The sequence below is a fragment of the Plenodomus lingam genome, assembly GCF_022343315.1.
Source record: "Plenodomus lingam strain CAN1 chromosome Unknown contig_19, whole genome shotgun sequence".
Taxonomy (NCBI): Eukaryota; Fungi; Ascomycota; class Dothideomycetes; order Pleosporales; family Leptosphaeriaceae; genus Plenodomus; species Plenodomus lingam.
In genome coordinates, this window is record NW_027093936.1 from 475,039 (window position 1) to 500,493 (window position 25,455).

General features: G+C 50.7%; 8 protein-coding genes across 8 annotated transcripts; 3 read left to right on the forward strand and 5 right to left on the reverse strand.

The window, feature by feature from the left end:
* Nucleotides 1-196: 196 nt before the first annotated feature.
* On the reverse strand, nucleotides 197-4,883 carry CFT1 (mRNA cleavage and polyadenylation factor subunit; the record flags this gene model as incomplete). Its single annotated transcript, XM_003838784.2, has 5 exons — nucleotides 2,638-4,883; nucleotides 2,137-2,579; nucleotides 1,007-2,089; nucleotides 798-945; nucleotides 197-723 (listed from the first exon to the last, which is right to left on the reverse strand). Exons 1-5 carry the CDS (start codon nucleotides 4,646-4,648, stop codon nucleotides 197-199), a joined length of 4,212 nt encoding a protein of 1,403 aa, XP_003838832.2. The 5' UTR covers nucleotides 4,649-4,883.
* Nucleotides 4,884-4,956: 73 nt separating this feature from the next.
* Nucleotides 4,957-7,008, forward strand: IAQ61_004179 (uncharacterized protein; the record flags this gene model as incomplete). Its single annotated transcript, XM_003838785.2, has 4 exons — nucleotides 4,957-4,969; nucleotides 5,061-5,081; nucleotides 5,164-5,739; nucleotides 5,789-7,008. The coding sequence occupies 4 exons, from the start codon at nucleotides 4,957-4,959 to the stop codon at nucleotides 7,006-7,008; spliced, it is 1,830 nt and encodes a 609-aa protein (XP_003838833.2).
* A 3,367-nt stretch (nucleotides 7,009-10,375) lies between these two features.
* Nucleotides 10,376-10,597, forward strand: IAQ61_004180 (uncharacterized protein; the record flags this gene model as incomplete). Its single annotated transcript, XM_066096237.1, has 1 exon — nucleotides 10,376-10,597. The coding sequence occupies one exon, from the start codon at nucleotides 10,376-10,378 to the stop codon at nucleotides 10,595-10,597; it is 222 nt and encodes a 73-aa protein (XP_065953555.1).
* Nucleotides 10,598-10,614: 17 nt separating this feature from the next.
* On the reverse strand, nucleotides 10,615-11,312 carry IAQ61_004181 (uncharacterized protein; the record flags this gene model as incomplete). The annotated part of the gene is made up of 3 exons (XM_003838787.2): nucleotides 10,615-10,801; nucleotides 11,036-11,133; nucleotides 11,241-11,312. Coding segments are annotated over 3 exons (357 nt in total), but the record flags the coding sequence as incomplete, so codon positions are not given.
* A 2,269-nt stretch (nucleotides 11,313-13,581) lies between these two features.
* IAQ61_004182 (uncharacterized protein) lies at nucleotides 13,582-14,676 on the forward strand (the record flags this gene model as incomplete). Its single annotated transcript, XM_003838788.1, has 1 exon — nucleotides 13,582-14,676. The coding sequence occupies one exon, from the start codon at nucleotides 13,582-13,584 to the stop codon at nucleotides 14,674-14,676; it is 1,095 nt and encodes a 364-aa protein (XP_003838836.1).
* Nucleotides 14,677-16,620: 1,944 nt separating this feature from the next.
* Nucleotides 16,621-18,272, reverse strand: IAQ61_004183 (uncharacterized protein; the record flags this gene model as incomplete). The annotated part of the gene is made up of 4 exons (XM_003838789.2): nucleotides 16,621-17,558; nucleotides 17,611-17,881; nucleotides 17,932-18,105; nucleotides 18,159-18,272. 4 exons carry the CDS (start codon nucleotides 18,270-18,272, stop codon nucleotides 16,621-16,623), a joined length of 1,497 nt encoding a protein of 498 aa, XP_003838837.2.
* A 1,736-nt stretch (nucleotides 18,273-20,008) lies between these two features.
* On the reverse strand, nucleotides 20,009-20,659 carry IAQ61_004184 (uncharacterized protein; the record flags this gene model as incomplete). Its single annotated transcript, XM_003838791.1, has 1 exon — nucleotides 20,009-20,659. The coding sequence occupies one exon, from the start codon at nucleotides 20,657-20,659 to the stop codon at nucleotides 20,009-20,011; it is 651 nt and encodes a 216-aa protein (XP_003838839.1).
* Nucleotides 20,660-22,467: 1,808 nt separating this feature from the next.
* On the reverse strand, nucleotides 22,468-24,813 carry IAQ61_004185 (uncharacterized protein). The gene is made up of 3 exons (XM_003838792.2): nucleotides 24,403-24,813; nucleotides 24,257-24,343; nucleotides 22,468-24,197 (listed from the first exon to the last, which is right to left on the reverse strand). The coding sequence occupies exons 1-3, from the start codon at nucleotides 24,526-24,528 to the stop codon at nucleotides 22,794-22,796; spliced, it is 1,617 nt and encodes a 538-aa protein (XP_003838840.1). The 5' UTR covers nucleotides 24,529-24,813; the 3' UTR covers nucleotides 22,468-22,793.
* Between the last annotated feature and the right edge of the window lie 642 nt (nucleotides 24,814-25,455).

A 25,455-nucleotide genomic window follows, 5' to 3' on the forward strand; every position in this document is an offset into this window, starting at 1 on the left:
TGCTGGTTTGATAAGTTGATAGGACTATTAGTGTGTTTTATCTTTTGGCTGTTTAGCCTGTCTAGTTTGCATTGCTTTGTGGATGCTAGTAGTGTCCGTTCACTATTGACATAAATATTATAATCTACCTTAGCTGCGCACCACCACACACCCGTACTTATCCACCTCTCTCATGCAACTTACACCTCCAGCTCCGCTAAGAGTGTCTCCCCCCAAACACCCCCCACCCAGCCAGCACCTCCCTCTCGCTCCCAAAGCCCCATTCATCCCCTCCATACTTCGCTAACCCCTCTTTCCTCCTCTGCTCCCCCAACTCCCCCCACCTCATCAACAGCCCACCATCCAACACGCCTCTCGCCCCACCCCCAGCATCCCACCCGCCCTCTACTCCCTCGCCCGCGCGAAACGCAACGGGATTGAGACCGCAAGGCGATTCGAGGGTGTTGATGAGGTAAGCAGCTAGATTGGAAAGACGGCGGTAGGAGGATTCAGAAAGCGGGGTGATGAGGGCTAGGGTACCTGATTGGGATGTTATGAGGACTTGGTGCAGGGGTAGCGGAGCGGAGGGAGTCGAGTCGGGCGCGAAGGTGTCGTCGGTTGTGCCAAATGTGGATGCTGATTCTGGCATTTGGAGATGGGATTGTAAGAGGTGGGTTGTTGTGGGGAAGTGGCCGGTGTGGAAGGTGGCTTTGTGGAGGAGGCGGGAGCCTTCGGATTTGGGGTCTAGAGGCGGTTAGGGTTAGCTGGTTGGTCTGAAGGGAGGCAAGAGGGAGGTAATATGACATGGCAAGACGTACTTTCGGGGTCGAATTGGAGAACTTGGATGTTCATGTCTGCGTCTGCGACGATGATGTGGAGTTCACCGTTGAAGGGAAGGAATTCGACCGCCATGGCTTCGAGGTTGTGCTTGCTGCGGCCGAAGAGGGACATTTTGTATGGCTCTTCCTATTATGACGTTAAGATATGCCTTTCGAGTTATAGCGCCGAGCGCGTGTGGTTGACTTACAGTATATCCGGTAAACCAGACTCCACGGTACGCATCGCCCATCAACAACATACCTGTGTTCGGTAGCGTCTTCAAGGTTGTCACGTAACACTGCATGTCCATAAAAGCGACGGGTAGCAGAGTTCCATCCTCCTTGAGACCTCGCACCATGCATTTCTGTCCTTGAGCCATAATCAAGAAGCCTTGCGTTCCGAGTTCCGAAATGGCCGAGACCGCACCTTTGACTTCGTCCTTGACGATAAGCTTGAGACGCTTGTTAGTCTCTGGACGATCAGGCTCAGGTACGACGGTGATGACTTCGAAGATGCGTATACAGCCCTTTGTTGCGAGGTCTTCGCCATGCACGATGGATGTGCCCACTGCGATCAGGTCCTTGCGTTGGTGGGTCGTTTCTGACACTTCGAGATTCAACGCCTTGATACAGAGAACCACCTCCTGAGGATCGAAAACGTGTGTGTCTATGATGGACCAAGTCCCCTCGTCGATAAGCTTGATGACACCACGCTCCACACTAGGCTTGAAGCTAATGTCTTCCTTGGGAAGCTCATAGTGGTATGTTTCCGACGGGTCAAGCACAAAGTCTTCTGGCTGACCTGTACCAACGACATAGAGTCCTGCAGGATGATAAGCCAGAGCATAGACTTCAGCATCCATGGGAAGCCGCCGTGTAGCCCAGCCTAAATGTCCAAAATGTGTTCGTGAGGGGAGCTGAGAGATCCGAAGCGTGTCAGTGGAGTCTACGTATGCGAAGCCTCGTTCGCAGGATGAGGTATGGAAGGTGGTCAAGCCTTTGACAGGTTTCCCACTCAACCCAATAACGCGCGGCGAACTAGAAGCCTCCTTGAAAATAAAGCTTGGAGATGCACCGCGCTGGAACACGGTACTGTAGCCGCAGACATCATCCAACGCTAACAGAGTGCTCTCAACCCCTGCATCTTCCGACCCGGCATCTTCGACGTATCGAGGGACGTGTTGCTGAGCCAATTTGATCCAACGCAAATTCTTCGTCCACAGATCAGCTGCCGATCGTGAAGGGAAATGAAACGCTTTGTAGATGACGAGGTCATCGCTGGAAGTTCGTATCTGTTATCTTTAGCTCATGACACATTCATTATGATAGGAAGCATTACAATGAGGTGTGGCGATCTTGTAGTAACGTCACCGAGATCAGCAGCGAGAATTTCAGTGATTGTTGCTTTGGCAGCACTGCGCCTAGGCACAAAATCTACTGTCAATAGAGGGGGAAGAAAGCCCAAAGCCTCAGCGACATAACACGGCTTTTCCGGCTCTGACATGGCAAAGATGTGCAGTCCTCCTTCTGGGGTCAGCAAGAACGCAAAGATTTCCGTAAAGGTCGCCGATTTAAACAAGCTAGCCGACAGCCATTTCGTTGACGAGAGCCCTCTAGCTTCGAGATCTTCAAGCTCGCCATCACCACTTGCTTTCAGTATTTTGACACTGGAGTCTTCACGTAAGACCAAAAGATATGGGTCCGCAAAGCTGGCGTTGATTACACGAAGCTCGTTACCAGTTTCCTCATCTTCCATAGGCAGGATTTGATCCATGTTCAGCTCTGCGTAGCAAGCATTAGTCTTACTTGCTTGTCTGCATGACACTGTTGTAGAGCTTACCTGAATCGTATGTCCTGACTTCGGTCCGCATCACCTGCACGACCTTAGTTCCAGCAGCTAAGACGCCTACAAAAAGGGTAGAGCCTTCTTCCCGCTCAAAATCACCCTTGTCTGTCTCCGAAAGCTCATTACCATGGACTTCATACACCACAGTGCTCTCGCTGCCATCTTCGCTAGTCTTGGACACTACCAAATACTGATCGTAGTCTACGTCTGTAGACATGTTCGCCTCCGTATCCTCGCCAAAAGCGGTGACAACACCTCCGGGAGCCTGCTTCCTAGCATGTACGGCCCAGATGCCATGTGTAGACGGTAGCTCTGACGCTGCAAGGCTGACAGGATGCAACTCACGATCGAGGCCAGTAATAGCACCTGCTGCGCCGCGACCCGTTGACAGCATAATCTCGCCTCTATTAAGAGAATCAGTGACTTTTCCTGGATGTAATACAGCATCTCGAATCGGTGCTATACTTGGCAGTGTGTCATGTATTCGGAAACTGTAGGTTCCTGGAGGTGTGGGCTCCGACGCGGCGGCCGTGATTTTCTGTACAGCTGGTGCGGTGTCGTTATAGAGATCGTCATCCAAATCATCGATATCCTCTTCCTCCTCCTCTGAAGTCCCATCTCCGTCCAAGCCTACATTGGAGTGTCTCCTTCGCAGCGAAGCAGTTGCGCTGCTCCAGCCTAACAGTACTGATTCTCCATCCTCACTTCCGATAAACAAGCGTCCTCTCACAAGATTGCTCGTACAAGAAGAACCGGCTTTAAGTACATGGCCACCATGGTCTGCTGCGACAGTCTGAATAGTCATCCCAGACACGGTGCGTCCCTCCAAAGTGAAAGTCATGATGAGGAGACGACCATTGTTGAGCACAAGGACAACATCGCCAGTATCTTGAGATAAAAGCTCAACATTGCAACCCTCTAAATGCAGGGCTAGATCTGACTGGTCGCTAAGCGGGAAAGAAGTACATGCTTTGGCAAACTCATTGACTGCCACACCATTGGTTTTCCCTCCTTGGTCGACGTGGATAATCTCATTGTTCCCGAGCAACAAAGCCCCTCCAATGGGATGTGGGAGTGGTACCACCCGCGAGATATCATATGGCAGTCCCGTGACTGATAGTAGTGTTGTAGAGGCCTTTTGTTCGAGATCGAGTGTGAAGACTGAGTATGTGAGGATGTCTTTTCTATTGGCGAGGAGAGAGGGTGCAGCGGCTCGCGATGCAGCAATTATGCCAAAGGTGGGCTCGCGGTATTGGTGGAGGAAGGCGAGGTGGACAGGATGTGTGAGGGTCGGATCGAGATTGGTGAGTGGTAGAACGAAGGAGGACGAGTACGGAGTTTTGTGTGTAGTCTCGCCGCCGCTGGGAGCCTCCGCTTGGTCAGGTTTGGTATCCCGTGGGCCGTCCAGGTCTGAATCGTAGTCGTCTTCGACAAGGTCACTCTGGCGGAAGGGCAAGATGGCGAGGTTGTGGGTGCCAAACTTGAGGGCGGCGCATCTGCTACTGGGGTCTGCCGTCAAGAAATTGTACGTGTCTTTTAGGTCAGCTGACCAAGGAGCAATGCCGGGCAAGTCTGGGTTCTCATAGTAGTGTATTGATATTGTATGGAGGTTGTACGTCTCCGGATCCCACTCGACTAAGCTCAGCTTCGCGTCCCGAAACGCCACCAGCAGCGCCTCACCCCTCGACTTTGTATTCAGCGCTTTTATGCGCGCAAGTGATATGACTGTGCCAGCCAGAGGAAACTCGGCGACGAGCACCAGCTTTGCAGTGTTTTCTGTACGCTGGAACTGCACATCAGCCGCCTCCGTGTCCAGATTTGCAGCAGCATTGTCCACCTCGTCGCCGCCCTCGGGAGTCACCTCGGTGGTGGTCGACTTGATTTCGAAGATCTGGAGCAGCGAATTCTTCGCGACGACCAGATTATGCGCCCTAGAGGACAGAAAGGGTAGGCTGAGGGCATGGCTAACAGCCGTGGGGGGTGCTATCTCAGTATAGCACTGCATCTTGGTTGGTACGGTGTCGCCAAGTTACTACCCCGTCATAGCATTGGAGGGTCAGATATGGCGACAGTGTGCAGGCTGCAGGCAGAGACAAGACAATGCCGCGATTTCGTGTGGTTTGGTGGTTGCGACGCGCTCAAAGAGCTCCCCATGTGCCAAGAGACGTAGCTTTCGGTAGGCGCGTATGCCATTGCCTGTGGCTCAACTGTGGCTTCTCTGTGGCTCAACTGTGGCTCCTTCCACGGCAGCTCTAGCCCGTCACATGTGCAAGGATGATGGATGATCCATGATCCCCGCCTCGCCAAAACGTCATGGCTCCCTCCTGTCGCTGCCTCGTCCGGCGCAACAAACAGGCTTGCGCTTCCAATTCCTCTTCTTTTTGCTTTTCTTCTCCTCCAATCCTCCCCGTGTTTAGCGAGGGATCTTGAGAGTGAAGGTATGCTACTTTACAATTAGATCGTCATTTGATCACCAAACTCCTGTCCTCCTTCTCTACCCGACACTGACTGTCTTGGCAGCACCATCGACAATAGCCATGGCGCTCATTCAGACCAGCCTCATCTGGGTGGCCTACGCCATCGCAGTAGGCATCCTCTTCCTGATCGCCTCGACTTTCGTCTACGTCTACCAGAAGCCAAGTGAACGCGCTGCTTCCGTCACCATTGTCTGCATCTTCACCACTCTCGCCTTGCTGGCCACGGTGTTGCTTATCCCTGTCGACGTCGCACTCGTCTCATCTACCTCGAGATCAAGTCTAGGCCAAAAGAAGGACTGGGCCACCCCAGACAAGGTCGACAGCATCGTCTACACGTTGCGCATTGTCTACTACACGCTGTACTCCCTCGATGCAGTCTTGTGTCTGCTCGTGATTCCTTTTACCTACTTCTGGTACGAGGAATACGACGAGGACGCGACCGAGCATGGGGAGCAGACTGCAGGCCAGCGTATCTGGGGCGCAGTCAAGTATACACTTGCTTTCCTTGTCTTTGTAGTGGCCATCTTCTTGGTAGGCTTCTTCGTTCCCTTTGCAAAGCAAGCCAAGGACGACAAGCGCCTGGATCTCGACTACTTCAAGCACCTTCTTGCTGAGAATCGTGAGTTCGAAACCTTCTACTCGTTTAGATTCATCACTAACATTACTAGATGGCGAGCGCGCTCTTTCTTTTGGTCTCGGTCTTCTCATCACTGTCGGGACTCTCCTTTTTGTGCTCTACACGGGTGCTGGTATGGCGCTCCTTCCTGTTGCCATGATCAAGTCTGCGCCTTCCATGTCAGCCCCCACGCTAGCCGCCAATACTGCCTCGCAGCTCGAGAACAACCGCGAGCGCCAGAGACAACTCGAGGGTCGCAATGAGGGGCGTGATGGTGGTCTCGATGCTCGCGACAGACGTGAGCTTGATGCCCTCGTCCGCGAAGAGCGCACGCTTATTCGCCGCGAGCGTCTAGCTGCTGAGACCAGCGGAACGGATCGTCACTGGATCGTCAAAGCCTGGATCAAGACTGAGGCTTTCTTCCGGCCCCTCAAACTAGTTGGTGGATTGCTCCTCATGGTCTTTGCCCTTGTCATCTTCGCTAGCATGCTCATCACGGGTATCGACAAGGCGAAGAACTCCATCTGTGGCGCCCACTGCGGTTACATTCTTGGCCACATCAACATCTTCCAGCCGCTGAACTATATTCTGGTCAAATCTTCCAAAGTGTTCCCCATCGATTATGTTCTGTTTCTCCTCCTGGTTCTCTTCTTCTTTTCAGCGTCTGTCGTCGGTATCGCGACGGCTGGAATTCGTTTCTTGTGGATCACCATCTTCAAGATCCGCAAGGGTCAGACCTCTCCTCAAGCGTTGCTTATGGCCACCGTCCTGCTCACGCTCATCACGTTGGCCATCAACTACTCAGTCGCCATGGTTGTCGCTCCTCAATACGCCACATGGGGACCTCAGACCTACTGTGACATGGACATTAATGGCGAGGGTGAGCAGCCCGACTGCTCAGAACACAAAGACCTAATCAAGCCGTGCTCTGAACTGGCGACCAATCCTTCTGCCCAAACTGTCTGCACACCTTCCGTTCTCAGCACGTTCATCAATCGCGTCACCATCAACTTCCCCTTCTTTGGTGTTGTGCTCTTCTGGGCACAGTTCGCCTTCCTTGGCGTGTACCTCATTGTCTTCCTCACCACGCTATTCAAGGCACCCTCTCTAGACCAAGAGCAGGTCGATCGTGATCTCGAGGAGGAAGAGGAGGAAGGACTGCTCGCAAGCACGGGCCGCAGGTTCGGCGCTGCTTGGAGCGATGTCACAGGCAACGCGAGGAAGCCCGCTACATATGGTACTACCGAAAGGAATGGTGAGAGGTCGTTGTGATTGAACTTTTCCACTAAAAACCAGTTTGTCTTCGCGCCTTGCAAAATTGAGGTATGAGTGATTTGATGTTTTTTTCGGTAGTTGGGAGAGCTATATGTGGCATGTCGGTCTGGACTTCTGGTTATATTCTTCAGCTTTTGCTATCTGGAGTCTGTGATACCTTGTACTCATTAGAAAATATTCGGTGTTTGTGGTCGTGGATCTGGAAATCTAGTATTAGTCTTGTCTTTTTGTAAGATGTATCTTTGCCATTTGAATATGCACGATTACTTGATGCTCTCGTCATCAAAAGATCGCCTTTGACCAAGACGCAAAACTGTTCAGCTTCTATCGATCGATGGCAAGGCGATTCTTCGGCCGCTAGAATACTTCACTCAGATTTGATCCCAACATCATGATTGTCGGACCGAGATACACGCAAAAATTTCAACTGAGAGCATTTATTCCTTGCCGCGCTTCCCCAAAAACCCGTTCCTGGGACCATGTGTCTTTGATACTGGTACCTGGGTGGCGCCGTTTCTTGCTTTGCTGCCATGAATGGTTGGTCTCAGTGCCTTTCTTTTCTCCACCCCGAGACTCTCATATGCTCACAAAATACGCATTTAATCTTTCAGGATAGCTGCCTTATCACAACCTTCAGAAGTATCTATTCCAGAATTATCTATTCGTGCTTCTTTCCTTTTAAAATGATCCGAGATTGAAGAGGAGACATAGTCATTAGTGATGGGGGATAGTAATCCGATGAGCTTGAGAACGTGGGCTGGGAATAATGATGGCGTTTATTTTGAAGATCGGCAGGCCGGCGCGTGGGTCTTGTGATTTCAGTACCGTATTTACTGTCCATATTCATGAAGTATGTTACATGTCCTTGAAATGTCCCGAGACTTGGAATCAGAGTATCTTTAATTTAGCTGCTTTCTTGCAGTTTTGTTAGAAGCCTAGCCATATAGGAAATATCCCATCAAGAAAGGATATATTTCACACTGACAGCCATTTAGTTTACTAATTGATAGACATCTTCATCTTCATCCCCATCACATGTGCTGAGCCGTCACGTAAACCTGACCATAGGGACATGGCGTCTCAAAGTGAGACATTTATCAACAAACTGTTCCTGAATTAGCAAGCAACATGCCTACATGTACTTTAACCGATCCAGTCCTCCCACACCGCAACCAACTTCCCCATGATCCCAGATCCCAGCTGCATAACCATCGGACACATTTCGGCGTCACCCACGCGGTCGTGCATTGCGCATCAAGATACCCCACACTCATAGCTATGGGTCGTTGATAAGACGACATCAAGACTTCCGGTACCATGGGTACGTTTCAGAGGCTGCTGATGACCTGGGTCTAGGCCTGTGGAGAATGGAGATGAATTTTTGGGGTATTGTGGAGGACTGATAGGATGTGTAACATCAGTGAGATCGTACCATGCGTGTATAATTCTGTAGTCTAGATTGTCAGGTCATTGGGGGGATGATGAATGGGACAGGCAGTTTCATGTATGCTCTGGGTGTATAACTCGCTTTGTGAGATGAGTTTAGCGTAGATACGGTCGCTGCTTTTCAAGGCCGTTTGTTTGGCCATTCTTTGATGTTGATTATTTATTTGAGACTGTAGCTGCCTAGGTATATCGTGAACGTAGGGTATACTCCGCATGTCGAGATATTGTGAAATCTAGACTGCCTCGTATAGTGCCCTTCGAAGATCATTATTGCAAATTGCTTCGACGGGGAACTCGGGGTTTCTCTTCCAGATCAGATCTTCATAGCGGGTATAGGATGGGAAATTGGTTGTTAACCTTCAATAGCCAGTAGTTCTGATGATCACATAAAGTTCAATGAGTATCTCAACATCGATGAACAGCAAATTTTTAAACAAATCAGACTCTACGAACGATTGTGCCGCTATATAGTGCAATCCAAAACAATCGTCTTTGCATTGCTAGAAGCCATCAACTACCGTATGGCAACCTCCACTTTTGTCAACCGGAGATGTAGGAGAATTTCAACCACCTAGATATTGAGGAATGGATGTCTACTAGGTACGCACATCTAGATCGGCGTGTGAAGGGTCCCTTGTGTATCCCGCATCGTTTACATGCGGCATCCTGATGCGAGGATAGAGAGAGCCGCCTGGGCATGCATGTACTACCCCACGATTTGTAAAAGATTACCAGGGTCATTGGTTAATAGACGCAGCTAAGCGGGCCTCTTTATGCGAGAGGTCGGTTTGACGACCCGAGTTTTGGGAGGGCGCGCAATTGGTGGAAAAAATGGTGGGGATTTAAGCTGGTTTTGGGTCTTGATCGTGAGTGTGAAGGATTCTGATCCCAGATGCTCAGGAGATGTGAAAGGGAGTTTGGAGGTTTTCGTTGGCCTGGCGGATCTCCCGGTTGGGGGTCCAGGTAGGTGTTTGAATTGCGGTGGTGGCGTGATGTTTATACAGTACGTTTGATATGCCTTCTTCAACATACAATTGAGAGAATCAGTATTCTGGGGACTGAAACATCTTCTAGAGGCGGGCAAATACAATATTTGTACAGTACATAGCCGCAGACAGAATCCATCACTCGATTAGCGGAAGCTGAATAGGATAGATGGCCCTTTCCTGTGGCTTGCTCTATAGAATGACACCCTACTACCATCATAAACGCTGGACACGCACGAAGGTTTGTTCGGCAAGATCTGCACAACATGTAACCTGATGCATGTCTATGCAACTACAAGAGACCCCTGCCTCTGATGGATCAGGGAACCTCGGTACAGATGTATAGGCGCCATGGTATGACTCGAGAAAATCTACGCATAGCCTGCGGGCCTTGTCAAAAGACTTGCACATGCTTTTCGGGGATGACGAACAAGCTCTGAGCTCTGCTTGTGCCCGCTTTCTTGCACTTGGCTTTCTTGACCGGAGAGGCCCAAACTTTGCAGGGTCCTCCACGGCCTATCGATGCCATTGTGGAGGTGTGAGTGACAGTGTCGCAGATACTACGCGAGGATTTTCGTGATCTTGTGAGCGTATGTTTACCGATCATGAAAATCACCACAGACTCTTAGTTCAAGTCATCTGAGTGTGAGGGAATAGAAGTTGGAACGTCTTCCTATCAGATTCACTCTACTCAGCCTCTCCAATCTTGATTTTTGTGTAGCGATTGTCATAGGTAGTGGGCCTGTCTTGGTTTTGTCCGCCTTATTCGGGGCAGCTGTCAAGCATCCCACAAATCAGCAGGTGGTTTGGCTGGAATCGGATGATGTTTGAGTACGCCAGGTGTTACTACCAAATAAACATGAAGGTACAGGTACTTCGCAGAACAGGACAATTTAGGAACTTCCGATTTGTAGACCGTCAAATACCGATCAATGGGTATGCCTCGTACACGGGGAAGCGGACCATGTGCAGAATTCAACATTCTGGCTTCCCCACCAGACACCTACCGTACCTCAATTCCCAAGAAAAAACTGTTGAGGAGGCGAAAACCATCCAAACCAGACAATCAGAAATTTCAAAGTTCAGAATTGGAACATGATTGTCAAGACTTGGCATCCCGCGTCCAGCACTGTTCCTGGAAAAAGAAATTCTAGGATTCACTAGGGGTAAGTCATCCCGCGCGGTCGGCTATTTGATCGGTTGAGTTGAGGCTCTCAACACCAGGGATGATCTTTGCCGCGTAGTGGTAGTGGCAAACATTGCAGAACATCAACTGCCGTTGCGAACAACCTTTTCTGGATGCGCGTGAGGAATTGCCATTGTCGGCGGATGTTATGCAGTGGAACTCGGTATTGTGACTAATGATAGTACACTACACATGCCGAGATGGGCGTAGATGAACGTTCAAAGTCTTGCTCGGAGTTGCCCGCACTGTTGGCCATGTTAGAAATCAACAAAGATGCCTATGAGCAATGGATAATACGTTCATCAGTCTCCCGATATTGGATCTCTTCAGATTTTGAATGGCCGGTTTTCCGGTATGAGGAAGTGGAATGTGGTATTTCGTAATAAGGGGGTTGAGCATTGTTTACTTGACCTTGGCATTCGACAAGGTGAGTGTGTTAGGATCGGTATCAGGCAAGCGAAAACTTGAATCGAAATCGTCCAGCCCATGTTTACGCATTGTAGCCTGTTTCAGCGGGTTCAGCGGGTTCAGCGGAACACAGTGTGGAGGTCATACTGCATGCCATTGTGAACGTGTCCGATATTCAATGATTGGAGCAAAGATGGACTCACATGCCAAAACCCTGGCTCTGTTGCTGGTCCTCTCGTTTCATCATCCGGTATACAGACCAGCATGACTACACGCTACAGAGACTGGTACAACGGCAGCTCCTGAAGTAGATTGATGTGGCAAAGAAGGCCTCCTCTCGGTACTGCGTTCACAGAATGATGGGCTTGAAGGATCGCCACTTGGGCCGCACCCCGAACAGCACCGCGGTATAGTAGTAGTACAGTGCGTGCATGCTCAGGGCCCCAATGCATGAAATGTCATACTCCTAGACAGCCACACGCTCTTCTTGGGACTGGGCAGCATGCAAGACAGAATCTAGGTGCAGCCGTGTGGTGGTCGTGGTCCAACATGGTAAGAAGGCGGGGCAGGCTCTCCTCTCGGATCGCCAATTGTGGGGTAATAAGCGTCGTTCTGTTGTTGGCATGCATCGTCGGTCCAGCCTCGGAGTTCGCTACCCTACGTGACGAGGCTGTGTGCATGACGAGGACACGCATGTTGTACTCTACTCTGTAGTAGCATCACAGTCCACATGTTTTGCAATTTGCATCTTGGGACGCCGAACGGAGGAGGCGCTGGGTTGCAAGGGCCACATGATGCCGTCTCTGAAGCCGGATGAAGCATCCCTCCCTCGTTTCCATACGCGACATCGCCTTTGACATGGTGTTGGCCTTGATTTGATCCCCAGGGCGGATCGCGATTATATCGTTATACGTACTCTAATTGAGATTCGGTTGCTGTGCAAAAAGTCTATCGACGGGATCTGGACCTACCTACCTACCTATCCCCCCATGTGATGTTGTGGGTTTCGGGAAGGGGGGCAGCATTTCCCATAGGCGAAAGGGCTATACCGGTAGTCGAGGCGAGTTGCCCCGAACACAATGGCAGCTATGCGTGGGGGTGCAATCAGAAACCGCCTCCGAAGATCAGGTACCACGAAGGAGGCGCTTCAAGCCTGTTCGTTGGAATCAAAACACATCTCAATTCCACGCATGCGGCTCTCTGGGTCTCACACAAATGCCGAGAGCAAAGTCGGCACATCGGGAAAGGGTTCGGGAATGTCGTGTCCCCTTGGCCAGCTGTTTGGATTCGGATTCACAGGACTCATCAGAACCAACCCACCCACGCTGTCCTATACTTGCTGACAGTTCAACGGACAGAAAACAGACAGGTGCCAGACTATCCTATAATGGCCGATAAGAATACGCGTTTGGCAGCCATGAGTGGCGTTCTCAAGCTTTGACTGGCAATGGTCATCAGTGAGCGTGGGGGTGAAACGAAGCTGGCACCGCCGATTGGTGTCGTTGCTTTCCAGCCTCTGTAATGGCTACGCCGCTAGACAGAGCGAACGTTGGTCTCGTTTGTGCTCGGCGGTAACCTTGGTGCGGTGGCCACCCTTTTCTGCTGCTGCTGGTGCATGGCCTTGTGACGGAACCGCACTGCTGGACAACTGCCACGTCTTGCCTCGGTGTCAAAGTGGCCTGGTTATGGTTACCGTTTGCAGACCTTCAATGCACACCGTCAGTGGACGCCGAGATGGTTGAAGGCTGGAACGACTGGGACCACGAAAGAGAGACGTCCTCGACCAGGGCCAGTTGGAGGATATTGTATCAGATGATGTGAAGAGGCGTTGTGCTGAGCCCGTCCATGCCCGCGGACTGCCACAATGGCTCCACCCCCACACTAACACCCCGAACTGTCCCCATCAACGCTCGTTGCAGGTCCGCCAACCCTTCGTGTGGTGCCAGCCGTGTCTCCAGAGAGATCGTCACAAGGCACGCCCCTTGCACACATCGTATCCAGCCGGGATCCCGATTTCACAGCTCCCCGCACCCCTGTCACCCCTCTGCAACACCAGCGTAAAAAGCAAACACCGCTTCCATCACTGCTGCATTCCCTCCTATTGGACATGGCCGGGCCAGTGTGGATGGCTCACCTAAGCATAAACAGATGTGCCTGGCATCGGCCATGTGGAGTCACCGCCCCTTCGGTTTGTCACCAGGATTGCCTGTACAATCCCCCTCATGGATGGTCCTGTACGTACTACGCACCTTGCTTCGCCCCTCCCAGTGAACTAGCACATTGGATGAAGCCGTCAGCTGGACCCCCACACGCATCATTGGCGTCCTGCCCACGCCATGGCTCATCCGGCGTTTGAATTATTTAAGTAACTGTACTATCCTCGGGAACTTACCAAACAACAATCATCCATTGACGTATCCTTTCCATTCATCGTCTCAGCGTTCCGCTTAGTCTTTGTCAAAAGTTCCGCTTGTGTCTGCAAGCCCTCCCTTTTTTTTTTTGTATAAAAGCTTCTGGATTGCCTTCTTCAATCACTCTCCCAACATGTCACCACATCGCGACGCACCTTCTCCCTCCAACGATTTCACACCGAGTTCGTCGAGTGCGGATTTCCATCATCCTGTCCAATCTGTTTACAACATGAACCATTACAATGACTTCGAGACCAGCTCGGTTGAGTCCGCTGATGTTGGTCTTCATCGTGCCCTGGTCCCTGGTATCTACGTTCCCACCGTAGCCTTCTTTGATCCTACATCAGATGATGTCGATACCAAGACGGTTGCCAGCCATGCTGTGCGTTTGGCCAAAGCAGGAGTTGCTGGCATTACCACCCAAGGATCGAATGGTGAAGCCGTACATTTGTCACACAAAGAACGAAATCTCATCACAAGCACTACCCGCAAAGCTCTCGACGATGCTGGATTTGGGTACTTGCCCATAATCGTCGGCTGTGGCGCTCAATCTACCCGAGAATGCATCGAGCTTTGCGAAGAGGCGGCAGCTGCAGGTGGTGATTACGCCCTGGTACTTCCACCTGCGTATTATCAGGGACTGTTTTCCAAGGACACCGTCAAAGACTTCTTCAGAGACGTAGCCACTGCCTCTCCAATCCCAATTCTCATTTACAACTATCCCGGTGCTGTCTCAGGAATGGACCTCAACTCCGACATCATCATTGAGCTTGCTCAACACCCCAACATTGTGGGCTGCAAATTGACGTGCGGCAACACTGGCAAATTGAACCGTGTCGCAGCCGCTACCCGAGCTGCAACTATCTCAGAACCTGGCTCTGGCTTCATGTGCATGGGCGGTTCCGTAGACTTCACTCTGCAGACGCTTATCGGAGGTGGATCTGGCGTAATCGGCGGCATGGCCAATATCGCGCCCAAGGCGTGTGTGAAATTGGTCGAGCTCGTTGAATCTGGGAAATTCGAGGAAGCCCGTAAACTGCAAGCGGTAATCGCTCGTGGTGACTGGGCTGCTATCCAAGGCGGAATTATCGGTACGAAGGCTGGTCTGATGTCGCATTTCGGCTACGGAGGTTTCGCACGCAAGCCTCTGCCCCGGCCATCCAAAGAAGAGACACGCAGGTGGCGTGAAGCATTCGAAGAAATTGTTACCTTGGAGAACTCTTTGTAATCTGGCAACACCTCTGGGCTAGTCCGGATGACGACTCCCCCCAGAGTAGTGAGTCGTAGCCTTATTATTGAAGGTGGCCCTGTTTGCCACAACTCATTCTTACCGGCATTATTGGCGTTGATTTGTTCTGCATAGCTCGATGGCGTTTTCCTTTCGAGCGGTTTACTTTGGTGGGCAGCTCTGTCTCTAGCCTGGGGGCGTTTTCTGTTTCTTAAATTTTGGTCCTTGGACGAGAAAAAGCGAAGTTTCGCGTTACTTGGTACGTGTTAGGTAGCTTACCTAGACTACGATAAACAGAACATGGCTCGTTGTATAGCTTGTGTAGACCAACATAATGAATGAGTTGAAACACTGTGTATAAATTCGTTGCTTCCAAAAGAAGCTATCACTCCAAAAGCCTGCAAGGGTACGCTTTTGATTAGTCCCTAGATAGAACGGCTCTGTAATTAGTCGAACAGGGGGCACTCACGCTTTACGTAAGCTGAGAACGACCATGTGACAAACACTGACCTTGGACAATACGCAAGAAATTATACAGATTTTAGAAGCACTGGCTAAGTTGTGGATTAAGCTGTCATCTACGGCATGCCATCTAAGTTACCACTTAAGGTATCAATCAAGTCTTCAATCAAGCTTTCAATCAAGCAATCAATTAATGCACCTAAGAAGAGGCGAGAACTTAGGTACCCTTACTATACCTACCATGCTCGACTAGTATAGACAATTTGGCCGTAATACTTCCTTCAAAAGCAGCCTTAGCCACAGAACCACAACCTTTACGAGCGACAGATCTATCTACCATGATTCTCATACTGCTCACAATGATGCACAGTCGCCAATTGTGCGTTATTGCTGCAGCCCGGGATCAACCAGCCTAAGAAGATTAATGACCTCAACAGCGCTTCATAGTTGAAGACAGATCAACGTTCCATTGCATGCGCAAAATGATGTTGTGCTGACATAGACGACAGACATCTTACCTATCAGGGTTACCGTCGAGTGGTGACTGGGATTGGCCAGAGCATCTTATTCATATGGACAGGGGCGAGCTAGCCTAAAAAAGGCAATTGCATCTTATCTAATAACTTGCTCTCCGCTGAGACAGCGAACAAATTTGGGCGTGGGGGTTGCGTACCTACCAGAGTGTGTTTGGTACACCAGTAACGGATGCCGTGGGATGCACCAGGTTTCTTGTAAGCAGCGGTGGCCGGGAGTTCCAATAAGCAATGTGAAGCGTAGATAGCTGAGTTTGCTGTTAGTTCTCAAGGACTACTACATATAGATGGGTACATATCCTACGAAGGACTGCACGTTGAGGGGATCATGCATGGTATGTTGGCAGGACCAATCGGAGAATACAACTGCGTCTTATTGCTTGTGTGTCTCTTTGCTTTTTTTTCTTGCTGCAGGGGTCTTTGCCTGGAGACGCTTTGCAGTCTCCTTAGCTGATTTGCGAAACTGCAGGAGTTCCTCGGGATACACGTGAGATATTTGAAACATCGATTATCAGCAAGGGTGTTCACCGGTGAGCGTCGAAGGACGGCTTGGTGAATAGGTAGTAGATGTTATCTGTCATCCTATGCGCCCAATATTGCTCGATATGGGCATCTCTAGGACTTCTCGCCTTTCGGCTTTCGCTGGCGTCATTAATGTGCTACCGGTAGCTCACAAGTACATCACCTCGAGCAGTGTTGAGCTGAGTAGTAAGGGAGATATGGGACTACTGTAGGGCTTGTGTGCAGAGATCTTCTGAACTTTGCAGCGCCAACCGAGTTGATGACGTTGAAACAGCACGTCGGGAAACCAGGGGCATCTGCGTGCCTGTGCCAATTCGGTATGGCCCGATTAGAACAGTGAGGCTGACTTATCACAATCGTCATGAAGAGGCGTCATTGTCTTACATTTTGAAAATCTTACTTCATTCTTAGAGATACGAAAATCCTACTATCTGCCCTGGCCCTTCGACTTCCCTCCAAAGCCAGGTCCTCTGCCTGCACCGCGACCCTTGGCAAGCTTTATGGTGAATGCACCACGCTCGATGGTGTTCACCAGGATATAGCCTGAAGGAAAGAGGAAATGAGACCATGTGCCGACAAACTGCACGATTCCGCCAACAGAGTCATCCTCAGGGTAGATGTCGAAGAAACCCTCCACCTTGACTGACTTCCCGGAGGGGTCCTTGCTGACGGAATGGACATCATGGACCCAGATACCTGCACCATAGTTGCTTTGGTAAGCCAGTCCATCGACGATGTAAAGGTTATGGTCAATAGCCTTGTGGTCAGTTGCGAAAAAGGTTCCGGTAGCCTTGGGGTTGCGGAGATCGGTGAAATCAATGATGTGAGTGACGGGGCGTCCAGAGGCGGCAGGTCCAACTGCCTCCTGCTCGTCAAGCTCATCGTTCAGAAGGACGTACTGGTGCCAGTTACGCTCGAGCCACCAACCCTGATGACAGTAGGTCGCTCCGGGGTAGGAAAGGCGAGACAACACTTCGGAAGCTGGGTTTCCATCCTTCTTGGTGGAGTCGTAGACCGTAACCGTGTCTTCATTGTAGCCGATGCAGATGTTGCGACCACGGTATCTTCGGTCTGGGCCGTTGTAGATGACGCATTGGGCATCATGTACGTAGCCGTCCTGGCTAGCACAGCCTGGGGATGTAGGCTTGGAGGGATTCTTCAGATCAATGTACTGAAGACCAGCCTTGCAAGTCTGGTTACGAGGCTGGGCGCCTACGGCCAAAATGGATTCAGTGTCCCAATCGACAACGACGTTGTGAGTACGACCAATTGGAAGTTGATCCCAGAGACCTACGAGGTCCGTCTTGGGGTTGAAGGTCTTAGGACTCTTCGGGTCTACAGTCAAAACCTTCTTCATGTCAAAGACTAGCGGTACTGTTAGTATGTTTGCGAAGATTTTAAGATGTTCAGAACTCACTTTGAACGTTATGGCCAACAGCTTCAGATCCAATGATGACATAGTCATTCAAGACACGGATCTCGCGCCATCTTGAGCCAACACTTTGGGCAGGTAGACGACCCATGTACTGAATCTGACCATCCTTGAGGATCTCAACAAAGGCAGCGCCGCTGAACTGGCCGACGATACCAAATTCACGACCATTCCGAGCAGTCCATCCCCATGAGGAAGAGCCCTGTCCCTCTGGGCCACCCATGTCCGCATGGTTCACGAAGTCGTATAAGTCCATCTACTATCATCAGTTCCATACCCCAAAACGAGGGAGAACGTAGGACATACGTTGTTGCAGCGGAACGTCTGGTTCGCGTTACCCGCCTCCGCAATAGCAAGGCCATCTTTGCACTTGATGCGATTATCCTTTCCTCCTTTCCAAACACCCTTGTTTGCATTCTTCCAAGACTGCCATTGGCGAGAATCTTGTCTTCCTTCTGCTGCGTCATGCTCCCATTGATCCTATGAAAACAGTCAGTGTTCATTCTATCTTAGGTTTCAACAATGCCTCGTACAGTTTTCAACTTCATCAACTTTTGATGAACTTGACCGGATGCATACTCGGAGGATGAGTAATGAGCAGCATTGACCGCAATTGGGAGCACGAGGGCTGCTAATGTAAATCTCATCTTGGCAGCTGGGAACAAGCTTGATTGAGCAGTAATGAGCACATTCTTTCGTGATGTAGCTAAGGTATATATATGGCATGTGCAGACTTGCAAAACTCAACACTCGTCTCCGATCACCACAACTTCACACGACACCTCAATTGTATGTTACGGTCTTGGTAGCAATCACAACGTCTAGGCACGAATTGGCAATCATGCTCCATACGGAAGGTCAAACCAGTTATGACGCTAGCCATTTGCAGAAGGTGGATCTCCTCCGACTTCGAGGATGTGCAGCCACCCAAAAGAATATCCCGTACGAGGTCTTGAGCCGCATCTACTCGCTGTCTAGGCCTTGGCGACCCGTAGACTTGTGGTGGTGGCAGATTGGATAAAGAGGAGAGATGTCGCTATCGAGGCCCGCTAGAGGAGTTCCAATAGGCGAACTGGCAGCTGGGCATGCGCAGCCGACTAATGATAAAGACGATATTCGACAAGAGAGTACCTAATCAGGAAGGACCAAGATATTCAAACATACGCGAGCGGGTTTCCACCTCGATTCTTTGCTGTGGCGCTTTGATGGCTGATAGCGCTGACCTGTTTGATGAAGATTGAGTGCAAGATGGATACTCGGTAACGGCATTTTAAAGTTCGTTTCCTTGATTCGAATGCCAAAAGGTCAGGAGAACTTCAAATCTAACGCACTTGGCCGGATTGCGAGGTTTGGTCTTCAGCGCGAGGCGAAGCGATAATGGGTGTTGTACGTAAGACCAGTCAGGGGTAGTAGCCATTCGCCATTTGGTCGCCATCTTCTAATGGTCACTTGCATACTGGCAATGCGTTATGACTGTAGGCTCTGTTGAAAGTGGAATAGACTGACGCGTTTATTACAAGATGCAAAATGCAAGATGGTGTCAACAGCAAAAGGACAATGTGCGTGAGCGTTACGCGAAGTAGATACCCAACCTATCGAGCGGTTAATTGATCTGCGCTAACTTCAGCTAGATAGTCAAACTCTTAGAAGAATACGTCAAAGGCAAGCTGCAACAAAAGGTCTGGGAATGTCGAACCCTTTACGCGACATACATTTTCGCTCCTTTGCCTTTTCTGCTGGCGTCTCTACAGCCCAGAGTCATCGCGGTCGTGCGTGGATGTGGCAGAATTGAACTAGATGCTGGCGGGTCATGTCATCTGACTCTGCAGCGATACCTGGAACACAATCGTCGTTCGATGATCGAAACATCGAAGAGATTGAGAAGATACTTCATCAGGCAGTTCTTTCTGGCGAGGATCGCGAAATTGTTAGTGAAAACTAAAATCACGCGCTGATAGACTGTTAAACCGTGCATCGGTGCTCCAGCTATTGTGGAAGCCAACGTACCTTGTAGTAGGTAAGTTTGCATGACATTTAGGATCTTGGGGTTGGATGAAGTCCTCGAGGTACTCACAATTGGGAGACTGTGTGAAGCTTCTCAGATATGACGGATAATGTATCCACCAATCAGAGTAAGAATGTAATCCTTGTCTTAGCGCGACAATCAGATGATGACTGATGAACACTCATACATTTGCAGCTACATGGTATGTCTCCGAAAAGATGTGGTTGGAAAAGATGATAACTCGATTTCTAAAAATATACATTACTAATGAAGGTATGAACTAATGACCCAAGCCAGCGCTTTCACTACTAACTCCGGTGACTCGACAGCAAAGAATACAACATCTACACGCCTGTTCCTTTCCGTAGATCCTGGGGTCTACAAGAACATGCCCATAGCAGAACCCAGTGCCACAAGACCGAAGATGACAAGTCCTGCCTTTGAAGTAGTCGCCTGCACAGCATGCATGCTCGTCGCAGCGCTCGATCCACTGGCTTCAGCCGGGCCACTGCTACTTGCACTAGCACTTTGAGTTCCGCTCGCAGAAGCCGTGGACTGGGCTGCCGATTCACTGGCTTGTTGTGGCGCACCGGTTGCGATTTCAGCCTGGTCGGGCTTGCACACCACGACCTCGACCCTCTTGCTCAGACAGTCGCCGAGATCCTCCCATGTCTGTCCGTCTTTGGGCTTGCACTGTGCAGTGCACAGCATTGGGTCGCCCATGGCGGTCATGTCGCCCCCTTTGCAACATGCGTAGAGGTCCCAGAAGGCGTGGTCGTTGACTTCGGCATCGTTGCTGATAACGCAGGCGGCCTCGCGGCCGGTAGGGTTGAGGAGAGGTGCGTTTGAGGGGAGCGCTGAGGCAGTGGCCGAGGCAGTGTTGGAGGAGCAGCCGACTGCGCTACCGAAGGAGAAGATGGTAGGGAACTCGGTGGGTTTCGTAAAGGCAACGGGAGTCGGGTTGGTGAAGGTGGTGTAGCTGAATGAGTACGTTGTTGTCGCAGAAGCAGAAGCAGAAGTAGAGGACATGGCTGCCAGAAGTCGCTGAAGAGCGTTAAATTTCTTGGGTGTGTGAAGAAGAGGCAGGGTTGTGATTGAGGGGGATCAAGGAATATTAACTATAAAAACGTAGGGTGCGTTGAACGATCCATTCGTCTGTATTAACCAGCAACGGTAGGGCTAAAAGAATGGGTGGTTTGTACAAGTGGAATCCAAGAGGGCGCATAAATCACGAGGAATGCCATAGCCATAAATAACTGCCAAGCTGGTAGTCAGTGGCTGAAAGCGGCTGCCAATACGAGCGCTAGAGTCGTGTGGCTTAAAGAAGCTGAGCCCCTGAGTAGGGCAAAAACAAGTGACAAAGGTAACTTGCGTTGGAGTTCTGTATGTTAACAACATGCCATTTGTTATAGACAGACTGATACTCTACAAATCGTCGAAGTACTGCCGAGCAGATGTCGATGGAATGTCAAGGGTGTGAGTGAAATCGGACGGAACCATGTCCGCAGAAGCAGAACCTTGTAAGAGTCTGTGCGTTCACCATTTCCTAATCCGGCACCGCCCCTCGATGACATAGCGCCATGCCTCATAGTCATCACAGCTTCCCCGCGACAAATGGGCGTCTAGGGACATCTTTGAGCTTTCCTGTACCCCTGAGTGAACGTTCAGCGAACTTGCTCCTTGTACTGTCACTGCCATGAATAGAGAGTTGTACGTAGAATACAAGACATATCAACCCCCTTCTCTACCAAAGAACGCCGTACTAAGCACTAGTGACTACGCTACCACATTGATGTAACTTTGTTGCAGCTCCCTCGATACCACGCCCAGCCTCACGATTCAATACCCATCACACTACTAAGAAGATGAGAAATGGATTTTGGCACACATGCCAGATCACAGGAACGACTTCTAGGCAGACCACATCCACTCACTCACAAGTCACGACAGCAGACTAGAGAGAATCAACACCACTAAGGATATAGACGCACCTGGTCCTTGTCCTCCTACAAACCATCAAGACCCCTCAAAAGAATTTAAAACTCCCGCATTCCTCTTCCGCTACAAAATTGGCTAGATGCGTTTAGTCAGAGTTCAGTACGTCGTCGTCGACATGAGCGCATGGCTGGCATTGATACAACATTGCGCACCCTCAAATAAACCTGGAGAACTTGGCATAATTCAAAAGTCGATAGCATCATTGTATGAAAGGACCAAATATCTAGCCACCATCAAACCCCTCTTCCTCACCTCTATCTACACGCATAGATGACTCCATCCCACATCATCAATCACATTTACCTTCCCCCTTCCCCCTTCCCTTAGCCCTCCCTCAAAAAGCTCACATCTACGCCCCTCCCTATGAGTACATATACCTACCCACCTATCCTCACTCTCCAAAAGCCAACACCAAGAAATAAACCCTTCCGCAACCAGCAGCCAGAGAAAGTTCGAGCCCACCTCGCGAGTCAGCACCACCCCACCTCGGAGACCGTTTGAGTTGAGACTAAGTATGTGGTTAGCTACCTCGGAAGGTACCGTGCGAGCCGGAACGTTCGGTAGGATTTTTTGTACCTTTGGTTGTGGAGCAGAGCAGATAGGGGGGGGCAGCGGGTACATGGGTAAACGCTATAGCGAGGGTGGGTTGTAGTGCAGGCGTTTTTGAGACTTGGTTTATCTGCGGTGTGGAGTGTTTTTGCGCTTCGTCGAGGCGTTGTGGGGAGGTATGGATGTTGTGCATACTCCCCGAGTGTGATGGGTATTTAATCGGTCAATGAAGCTAGTCAGACGTGCGCTCGGGATAACATCTGGTCTCCTCGCAGGATGGGAGTGAGTGCTGGAGTGGTGCGCTGGAAGAGAGAATTGATTGTTTGGAATCAGAAGATTCATTAATTACTATAGTAAGCCAAACTTCCAAGCCACTTCGCCCCGGCCGTGCTTTTGAATAATCATCAAGGAGGAAAGAAAAAAGAGTCCACATGATCACTCCAATTGAACCAACCATCCCGGACCTGACCTAGAATAACCCAATGAATCCATCTGATAAAGGAGAACACAATCTATACGACTGCCGCATTCGCACCCGCATAAGCAGTAGCAATATCTTGCAAGTACATCCACAAGGCGTAGGAAAAAAAGGAGGATATTAATCGGTCGCGAGAAATCAAGAAGAGCTATTGGTACCTTGACATGCCTTGATGCCAGGATCGCAGCACTGCTTGGCATTGCCACAGCTGTCAGGGCATTCGAGGAGGCAAGCATCCGGACCACCCTTTACGCTAGGGTTCCTGCTATTACTGCCAACGTCCTCGGGACTGCTTTCGTCTGAACCGGCGGATGAGTGGTCGTGACTGGCGTTGAGGCAGAATTCAGGCTGGATGGTGGATGAGTGGATGCCATATTCGTGAAGGCATTCACGGATTTGCCTTGCAAGATCCATGTAACGCGCAGAGCCCTCATCTTTGAAGTCAAAGTCAACTTGGACGTGCAACGAGGCGATGAGCTTGGTGTCAGAAAGCTGCCAGACATGCAGATGATGGCACGAGACGATGCCATCCAGGTCACTAATATCCTCCTTGATGTCGTCAATGGACAGGTGCTCAGGAACGGCTTGCAAAAGAATGCGAGAGGCAGCTTTGCACAATGGGAGTGCTGAAAGGAGAATGATAACGGTAATGAGAAGAGAGACTGCAGGATCGGCGTAGAACCTCCATGAGAAGTTGGTCTTCCAGATGAACAGCGCAGTGGCAATGACGCCAATGTTCCCTAGAGCGTCACCCATGACATGAAGAAAGACACCACGCATGTTGAGATCCGCATGAGAGTGACCGTGGCCACCACTAGATTTGGCCTCCTTGGGCTGCTTATGGTTGTGATCTTTGTGGTGATCCTTCTTGGGTGGACTATGCGAGTGTTTCTGCGAGCCGTGACCTTTGGAATTGGCCAACAGAGGAGACTCTTCAGTAGCCGCAGAATCGCCAGAAACATCGTTATCATCATCGTCTGTTTCGTCGTGCTCATGGGCGCGTGAAGACTCAATAATGCTGTTCCTGAACGACGAAGGGTGCACGTAGATCTCGTCCAATGTAGAGTAGTTGCGTGACTGTGACCGATTGTGGCGCTTAGCCTTCTTTCCGGATAGAGAAGAACGGCGTTTGTTTGCGTGCGAAGAACCGGCAGCTTCCTTGGCACTTGTGGGGGTTTGTGTAATGGTCGAGGGGAAGGCCACGCGGTTTTGAGGTAGCACATCAGCTACATTGCCGCTCTCGTCGGCGACTGCATGGTCGTGGGCATCGGCGCCATGAGAATGGGAGTGGCCCTCTTCAGCATGCGAATGCTCATCCTGGCCGTGGGAATGGCCGCCATGACCATGGCCGTGGTCGTGGAAGAGGAAGAGGCCGATGATATTGGAGGCGAGACCGAAGGAACCGACGATGAGGACAAGCTTGGGGTGCGATACCTCTTGCGGCTCGACAAATCGCTGGATGGCTTCGAGGAAGATGGAGAGGCAAAGGGCGACGAGAAAGACGCCGTTGACGAGGGCGCCCAATGTTTCAGCGCGTTGCCACTGCTTACTGTCAGCACATGCAATCTTGTTGTTGTCAGGAAAACGAAGATTCCCCTTACTCCATATGTGTATGTCTTGGAATTGTTCTTCTGGTTTGCGACCTTGACGGCCCACAGCCCCACCAGGAGCGATATGACATCGTTTAGCTGGGCTTCTCGTCAGTCGACACCCTTTGGCGGCGGTCAGACAACAGAAGACATCGTACCATGTGGAAAGAGTCGGCGACAAGAGCCAACGAGTGAACTGCATAGCCCACGACCAGTTCCAGGAAAAAGAAGCCCGTATCAATGGCCAGCAAGATCATAATGCGCGTCGACTTGGAGAGCCCCATGCCTGCAGCTGTGTTGGGGCGCGGGCGCCGATTGACTCGGGAGCAAACGGGAAGCGCACCGTGAGAATGATTGTAGTCGGTTTGGCCGTGGGAGGGTGAGAGTGTGTGTGTGAGAGAGAGAGAAAGGCTGGCTGATGTGAGTTGAGGAGAATTGGTAGAACAGCATCAGTCATCAGTTTTGTCTACCGTTTGAGGGTTGTCGCATTGGGACCCGGGTGGCGTCTGCCGGCTGCAATGGCGTCAGGGCCGCCTCCGCCGCCCACCCATCCTTCACCATTCCAACCAGCACTACTGTACCTACCCTACTCTAGACCATGAACGTCCCTCTCCCAAGCCGTCCCACCCGTTGCCCTCTCCACCTACCAAATAGCTTGGAACCTTTGCGCAAATCTTCACGGCTACTGTTCCTTGTTCACCTAGAAAAGAGCCTGGAATGCAAGACCCTGCCTAACCTCAACCAGCTCACTCTAGTTGTACTACTTTGACAACGTTATAGTCACCCCCCCCCCCAATCTCCAACTCATCGCGCGCACTTGTTGCCAAAGGTCCGACTTTTTGCGAAATTTGGCGAAATTTGGCCATTGTCATCCAAGGATCAGCTGGTTGCGAAGTTTGCGCTGTTCCCACCAATCCTTCGACAATAAAATCTTCAACAACTAGTGCTTCTGCATGTGCGTCCAGACAAAGGCTGACAGGCAGTACTATGGGCCTCGGGCGACCGCCCAATTCAGCCTGGGGTTTGCCATCTGCAAACACTCATGGCATCCTTAGCTCGTGTTTTATAAGCAGCGCCCTTGCCAAACGGTACCCACGAGGCGAGGCGAGGCGAAGAAGGATTGTGGACCAAACATCTGTGGGACCGCACATGTCCGTCCGCTGTCGCCGTGCTCTAGAGTAGGCAAGCTGCCATAGCGGATGTGAAGGTAT

Excerpts from the sequence above, each read along its gene's own strand:
- IAQ61_004185 (XM_003838792.2), bottom strand. The coding sequence starts at position 24,528 with ATGGGGCTCTCCAAGTCGACGCGCATTATGATCTTGCTGGCCATTGAT. Across the intron at positions 24,344-24,402 it reads TCGCCGACTCTTTCCACATG|CTAAACGATGTCATATCGCT; the intron begins GTACGATGTCTT and ends CGAGAAGCCCAG. Across the intron at positions 24,198-24,256 it reads CCAAGACATACACATATGGA|TGGCAACGCGCTGAAACATT; the intron begins GTAAGGGGAATC and ends GACAGTAAGCAG.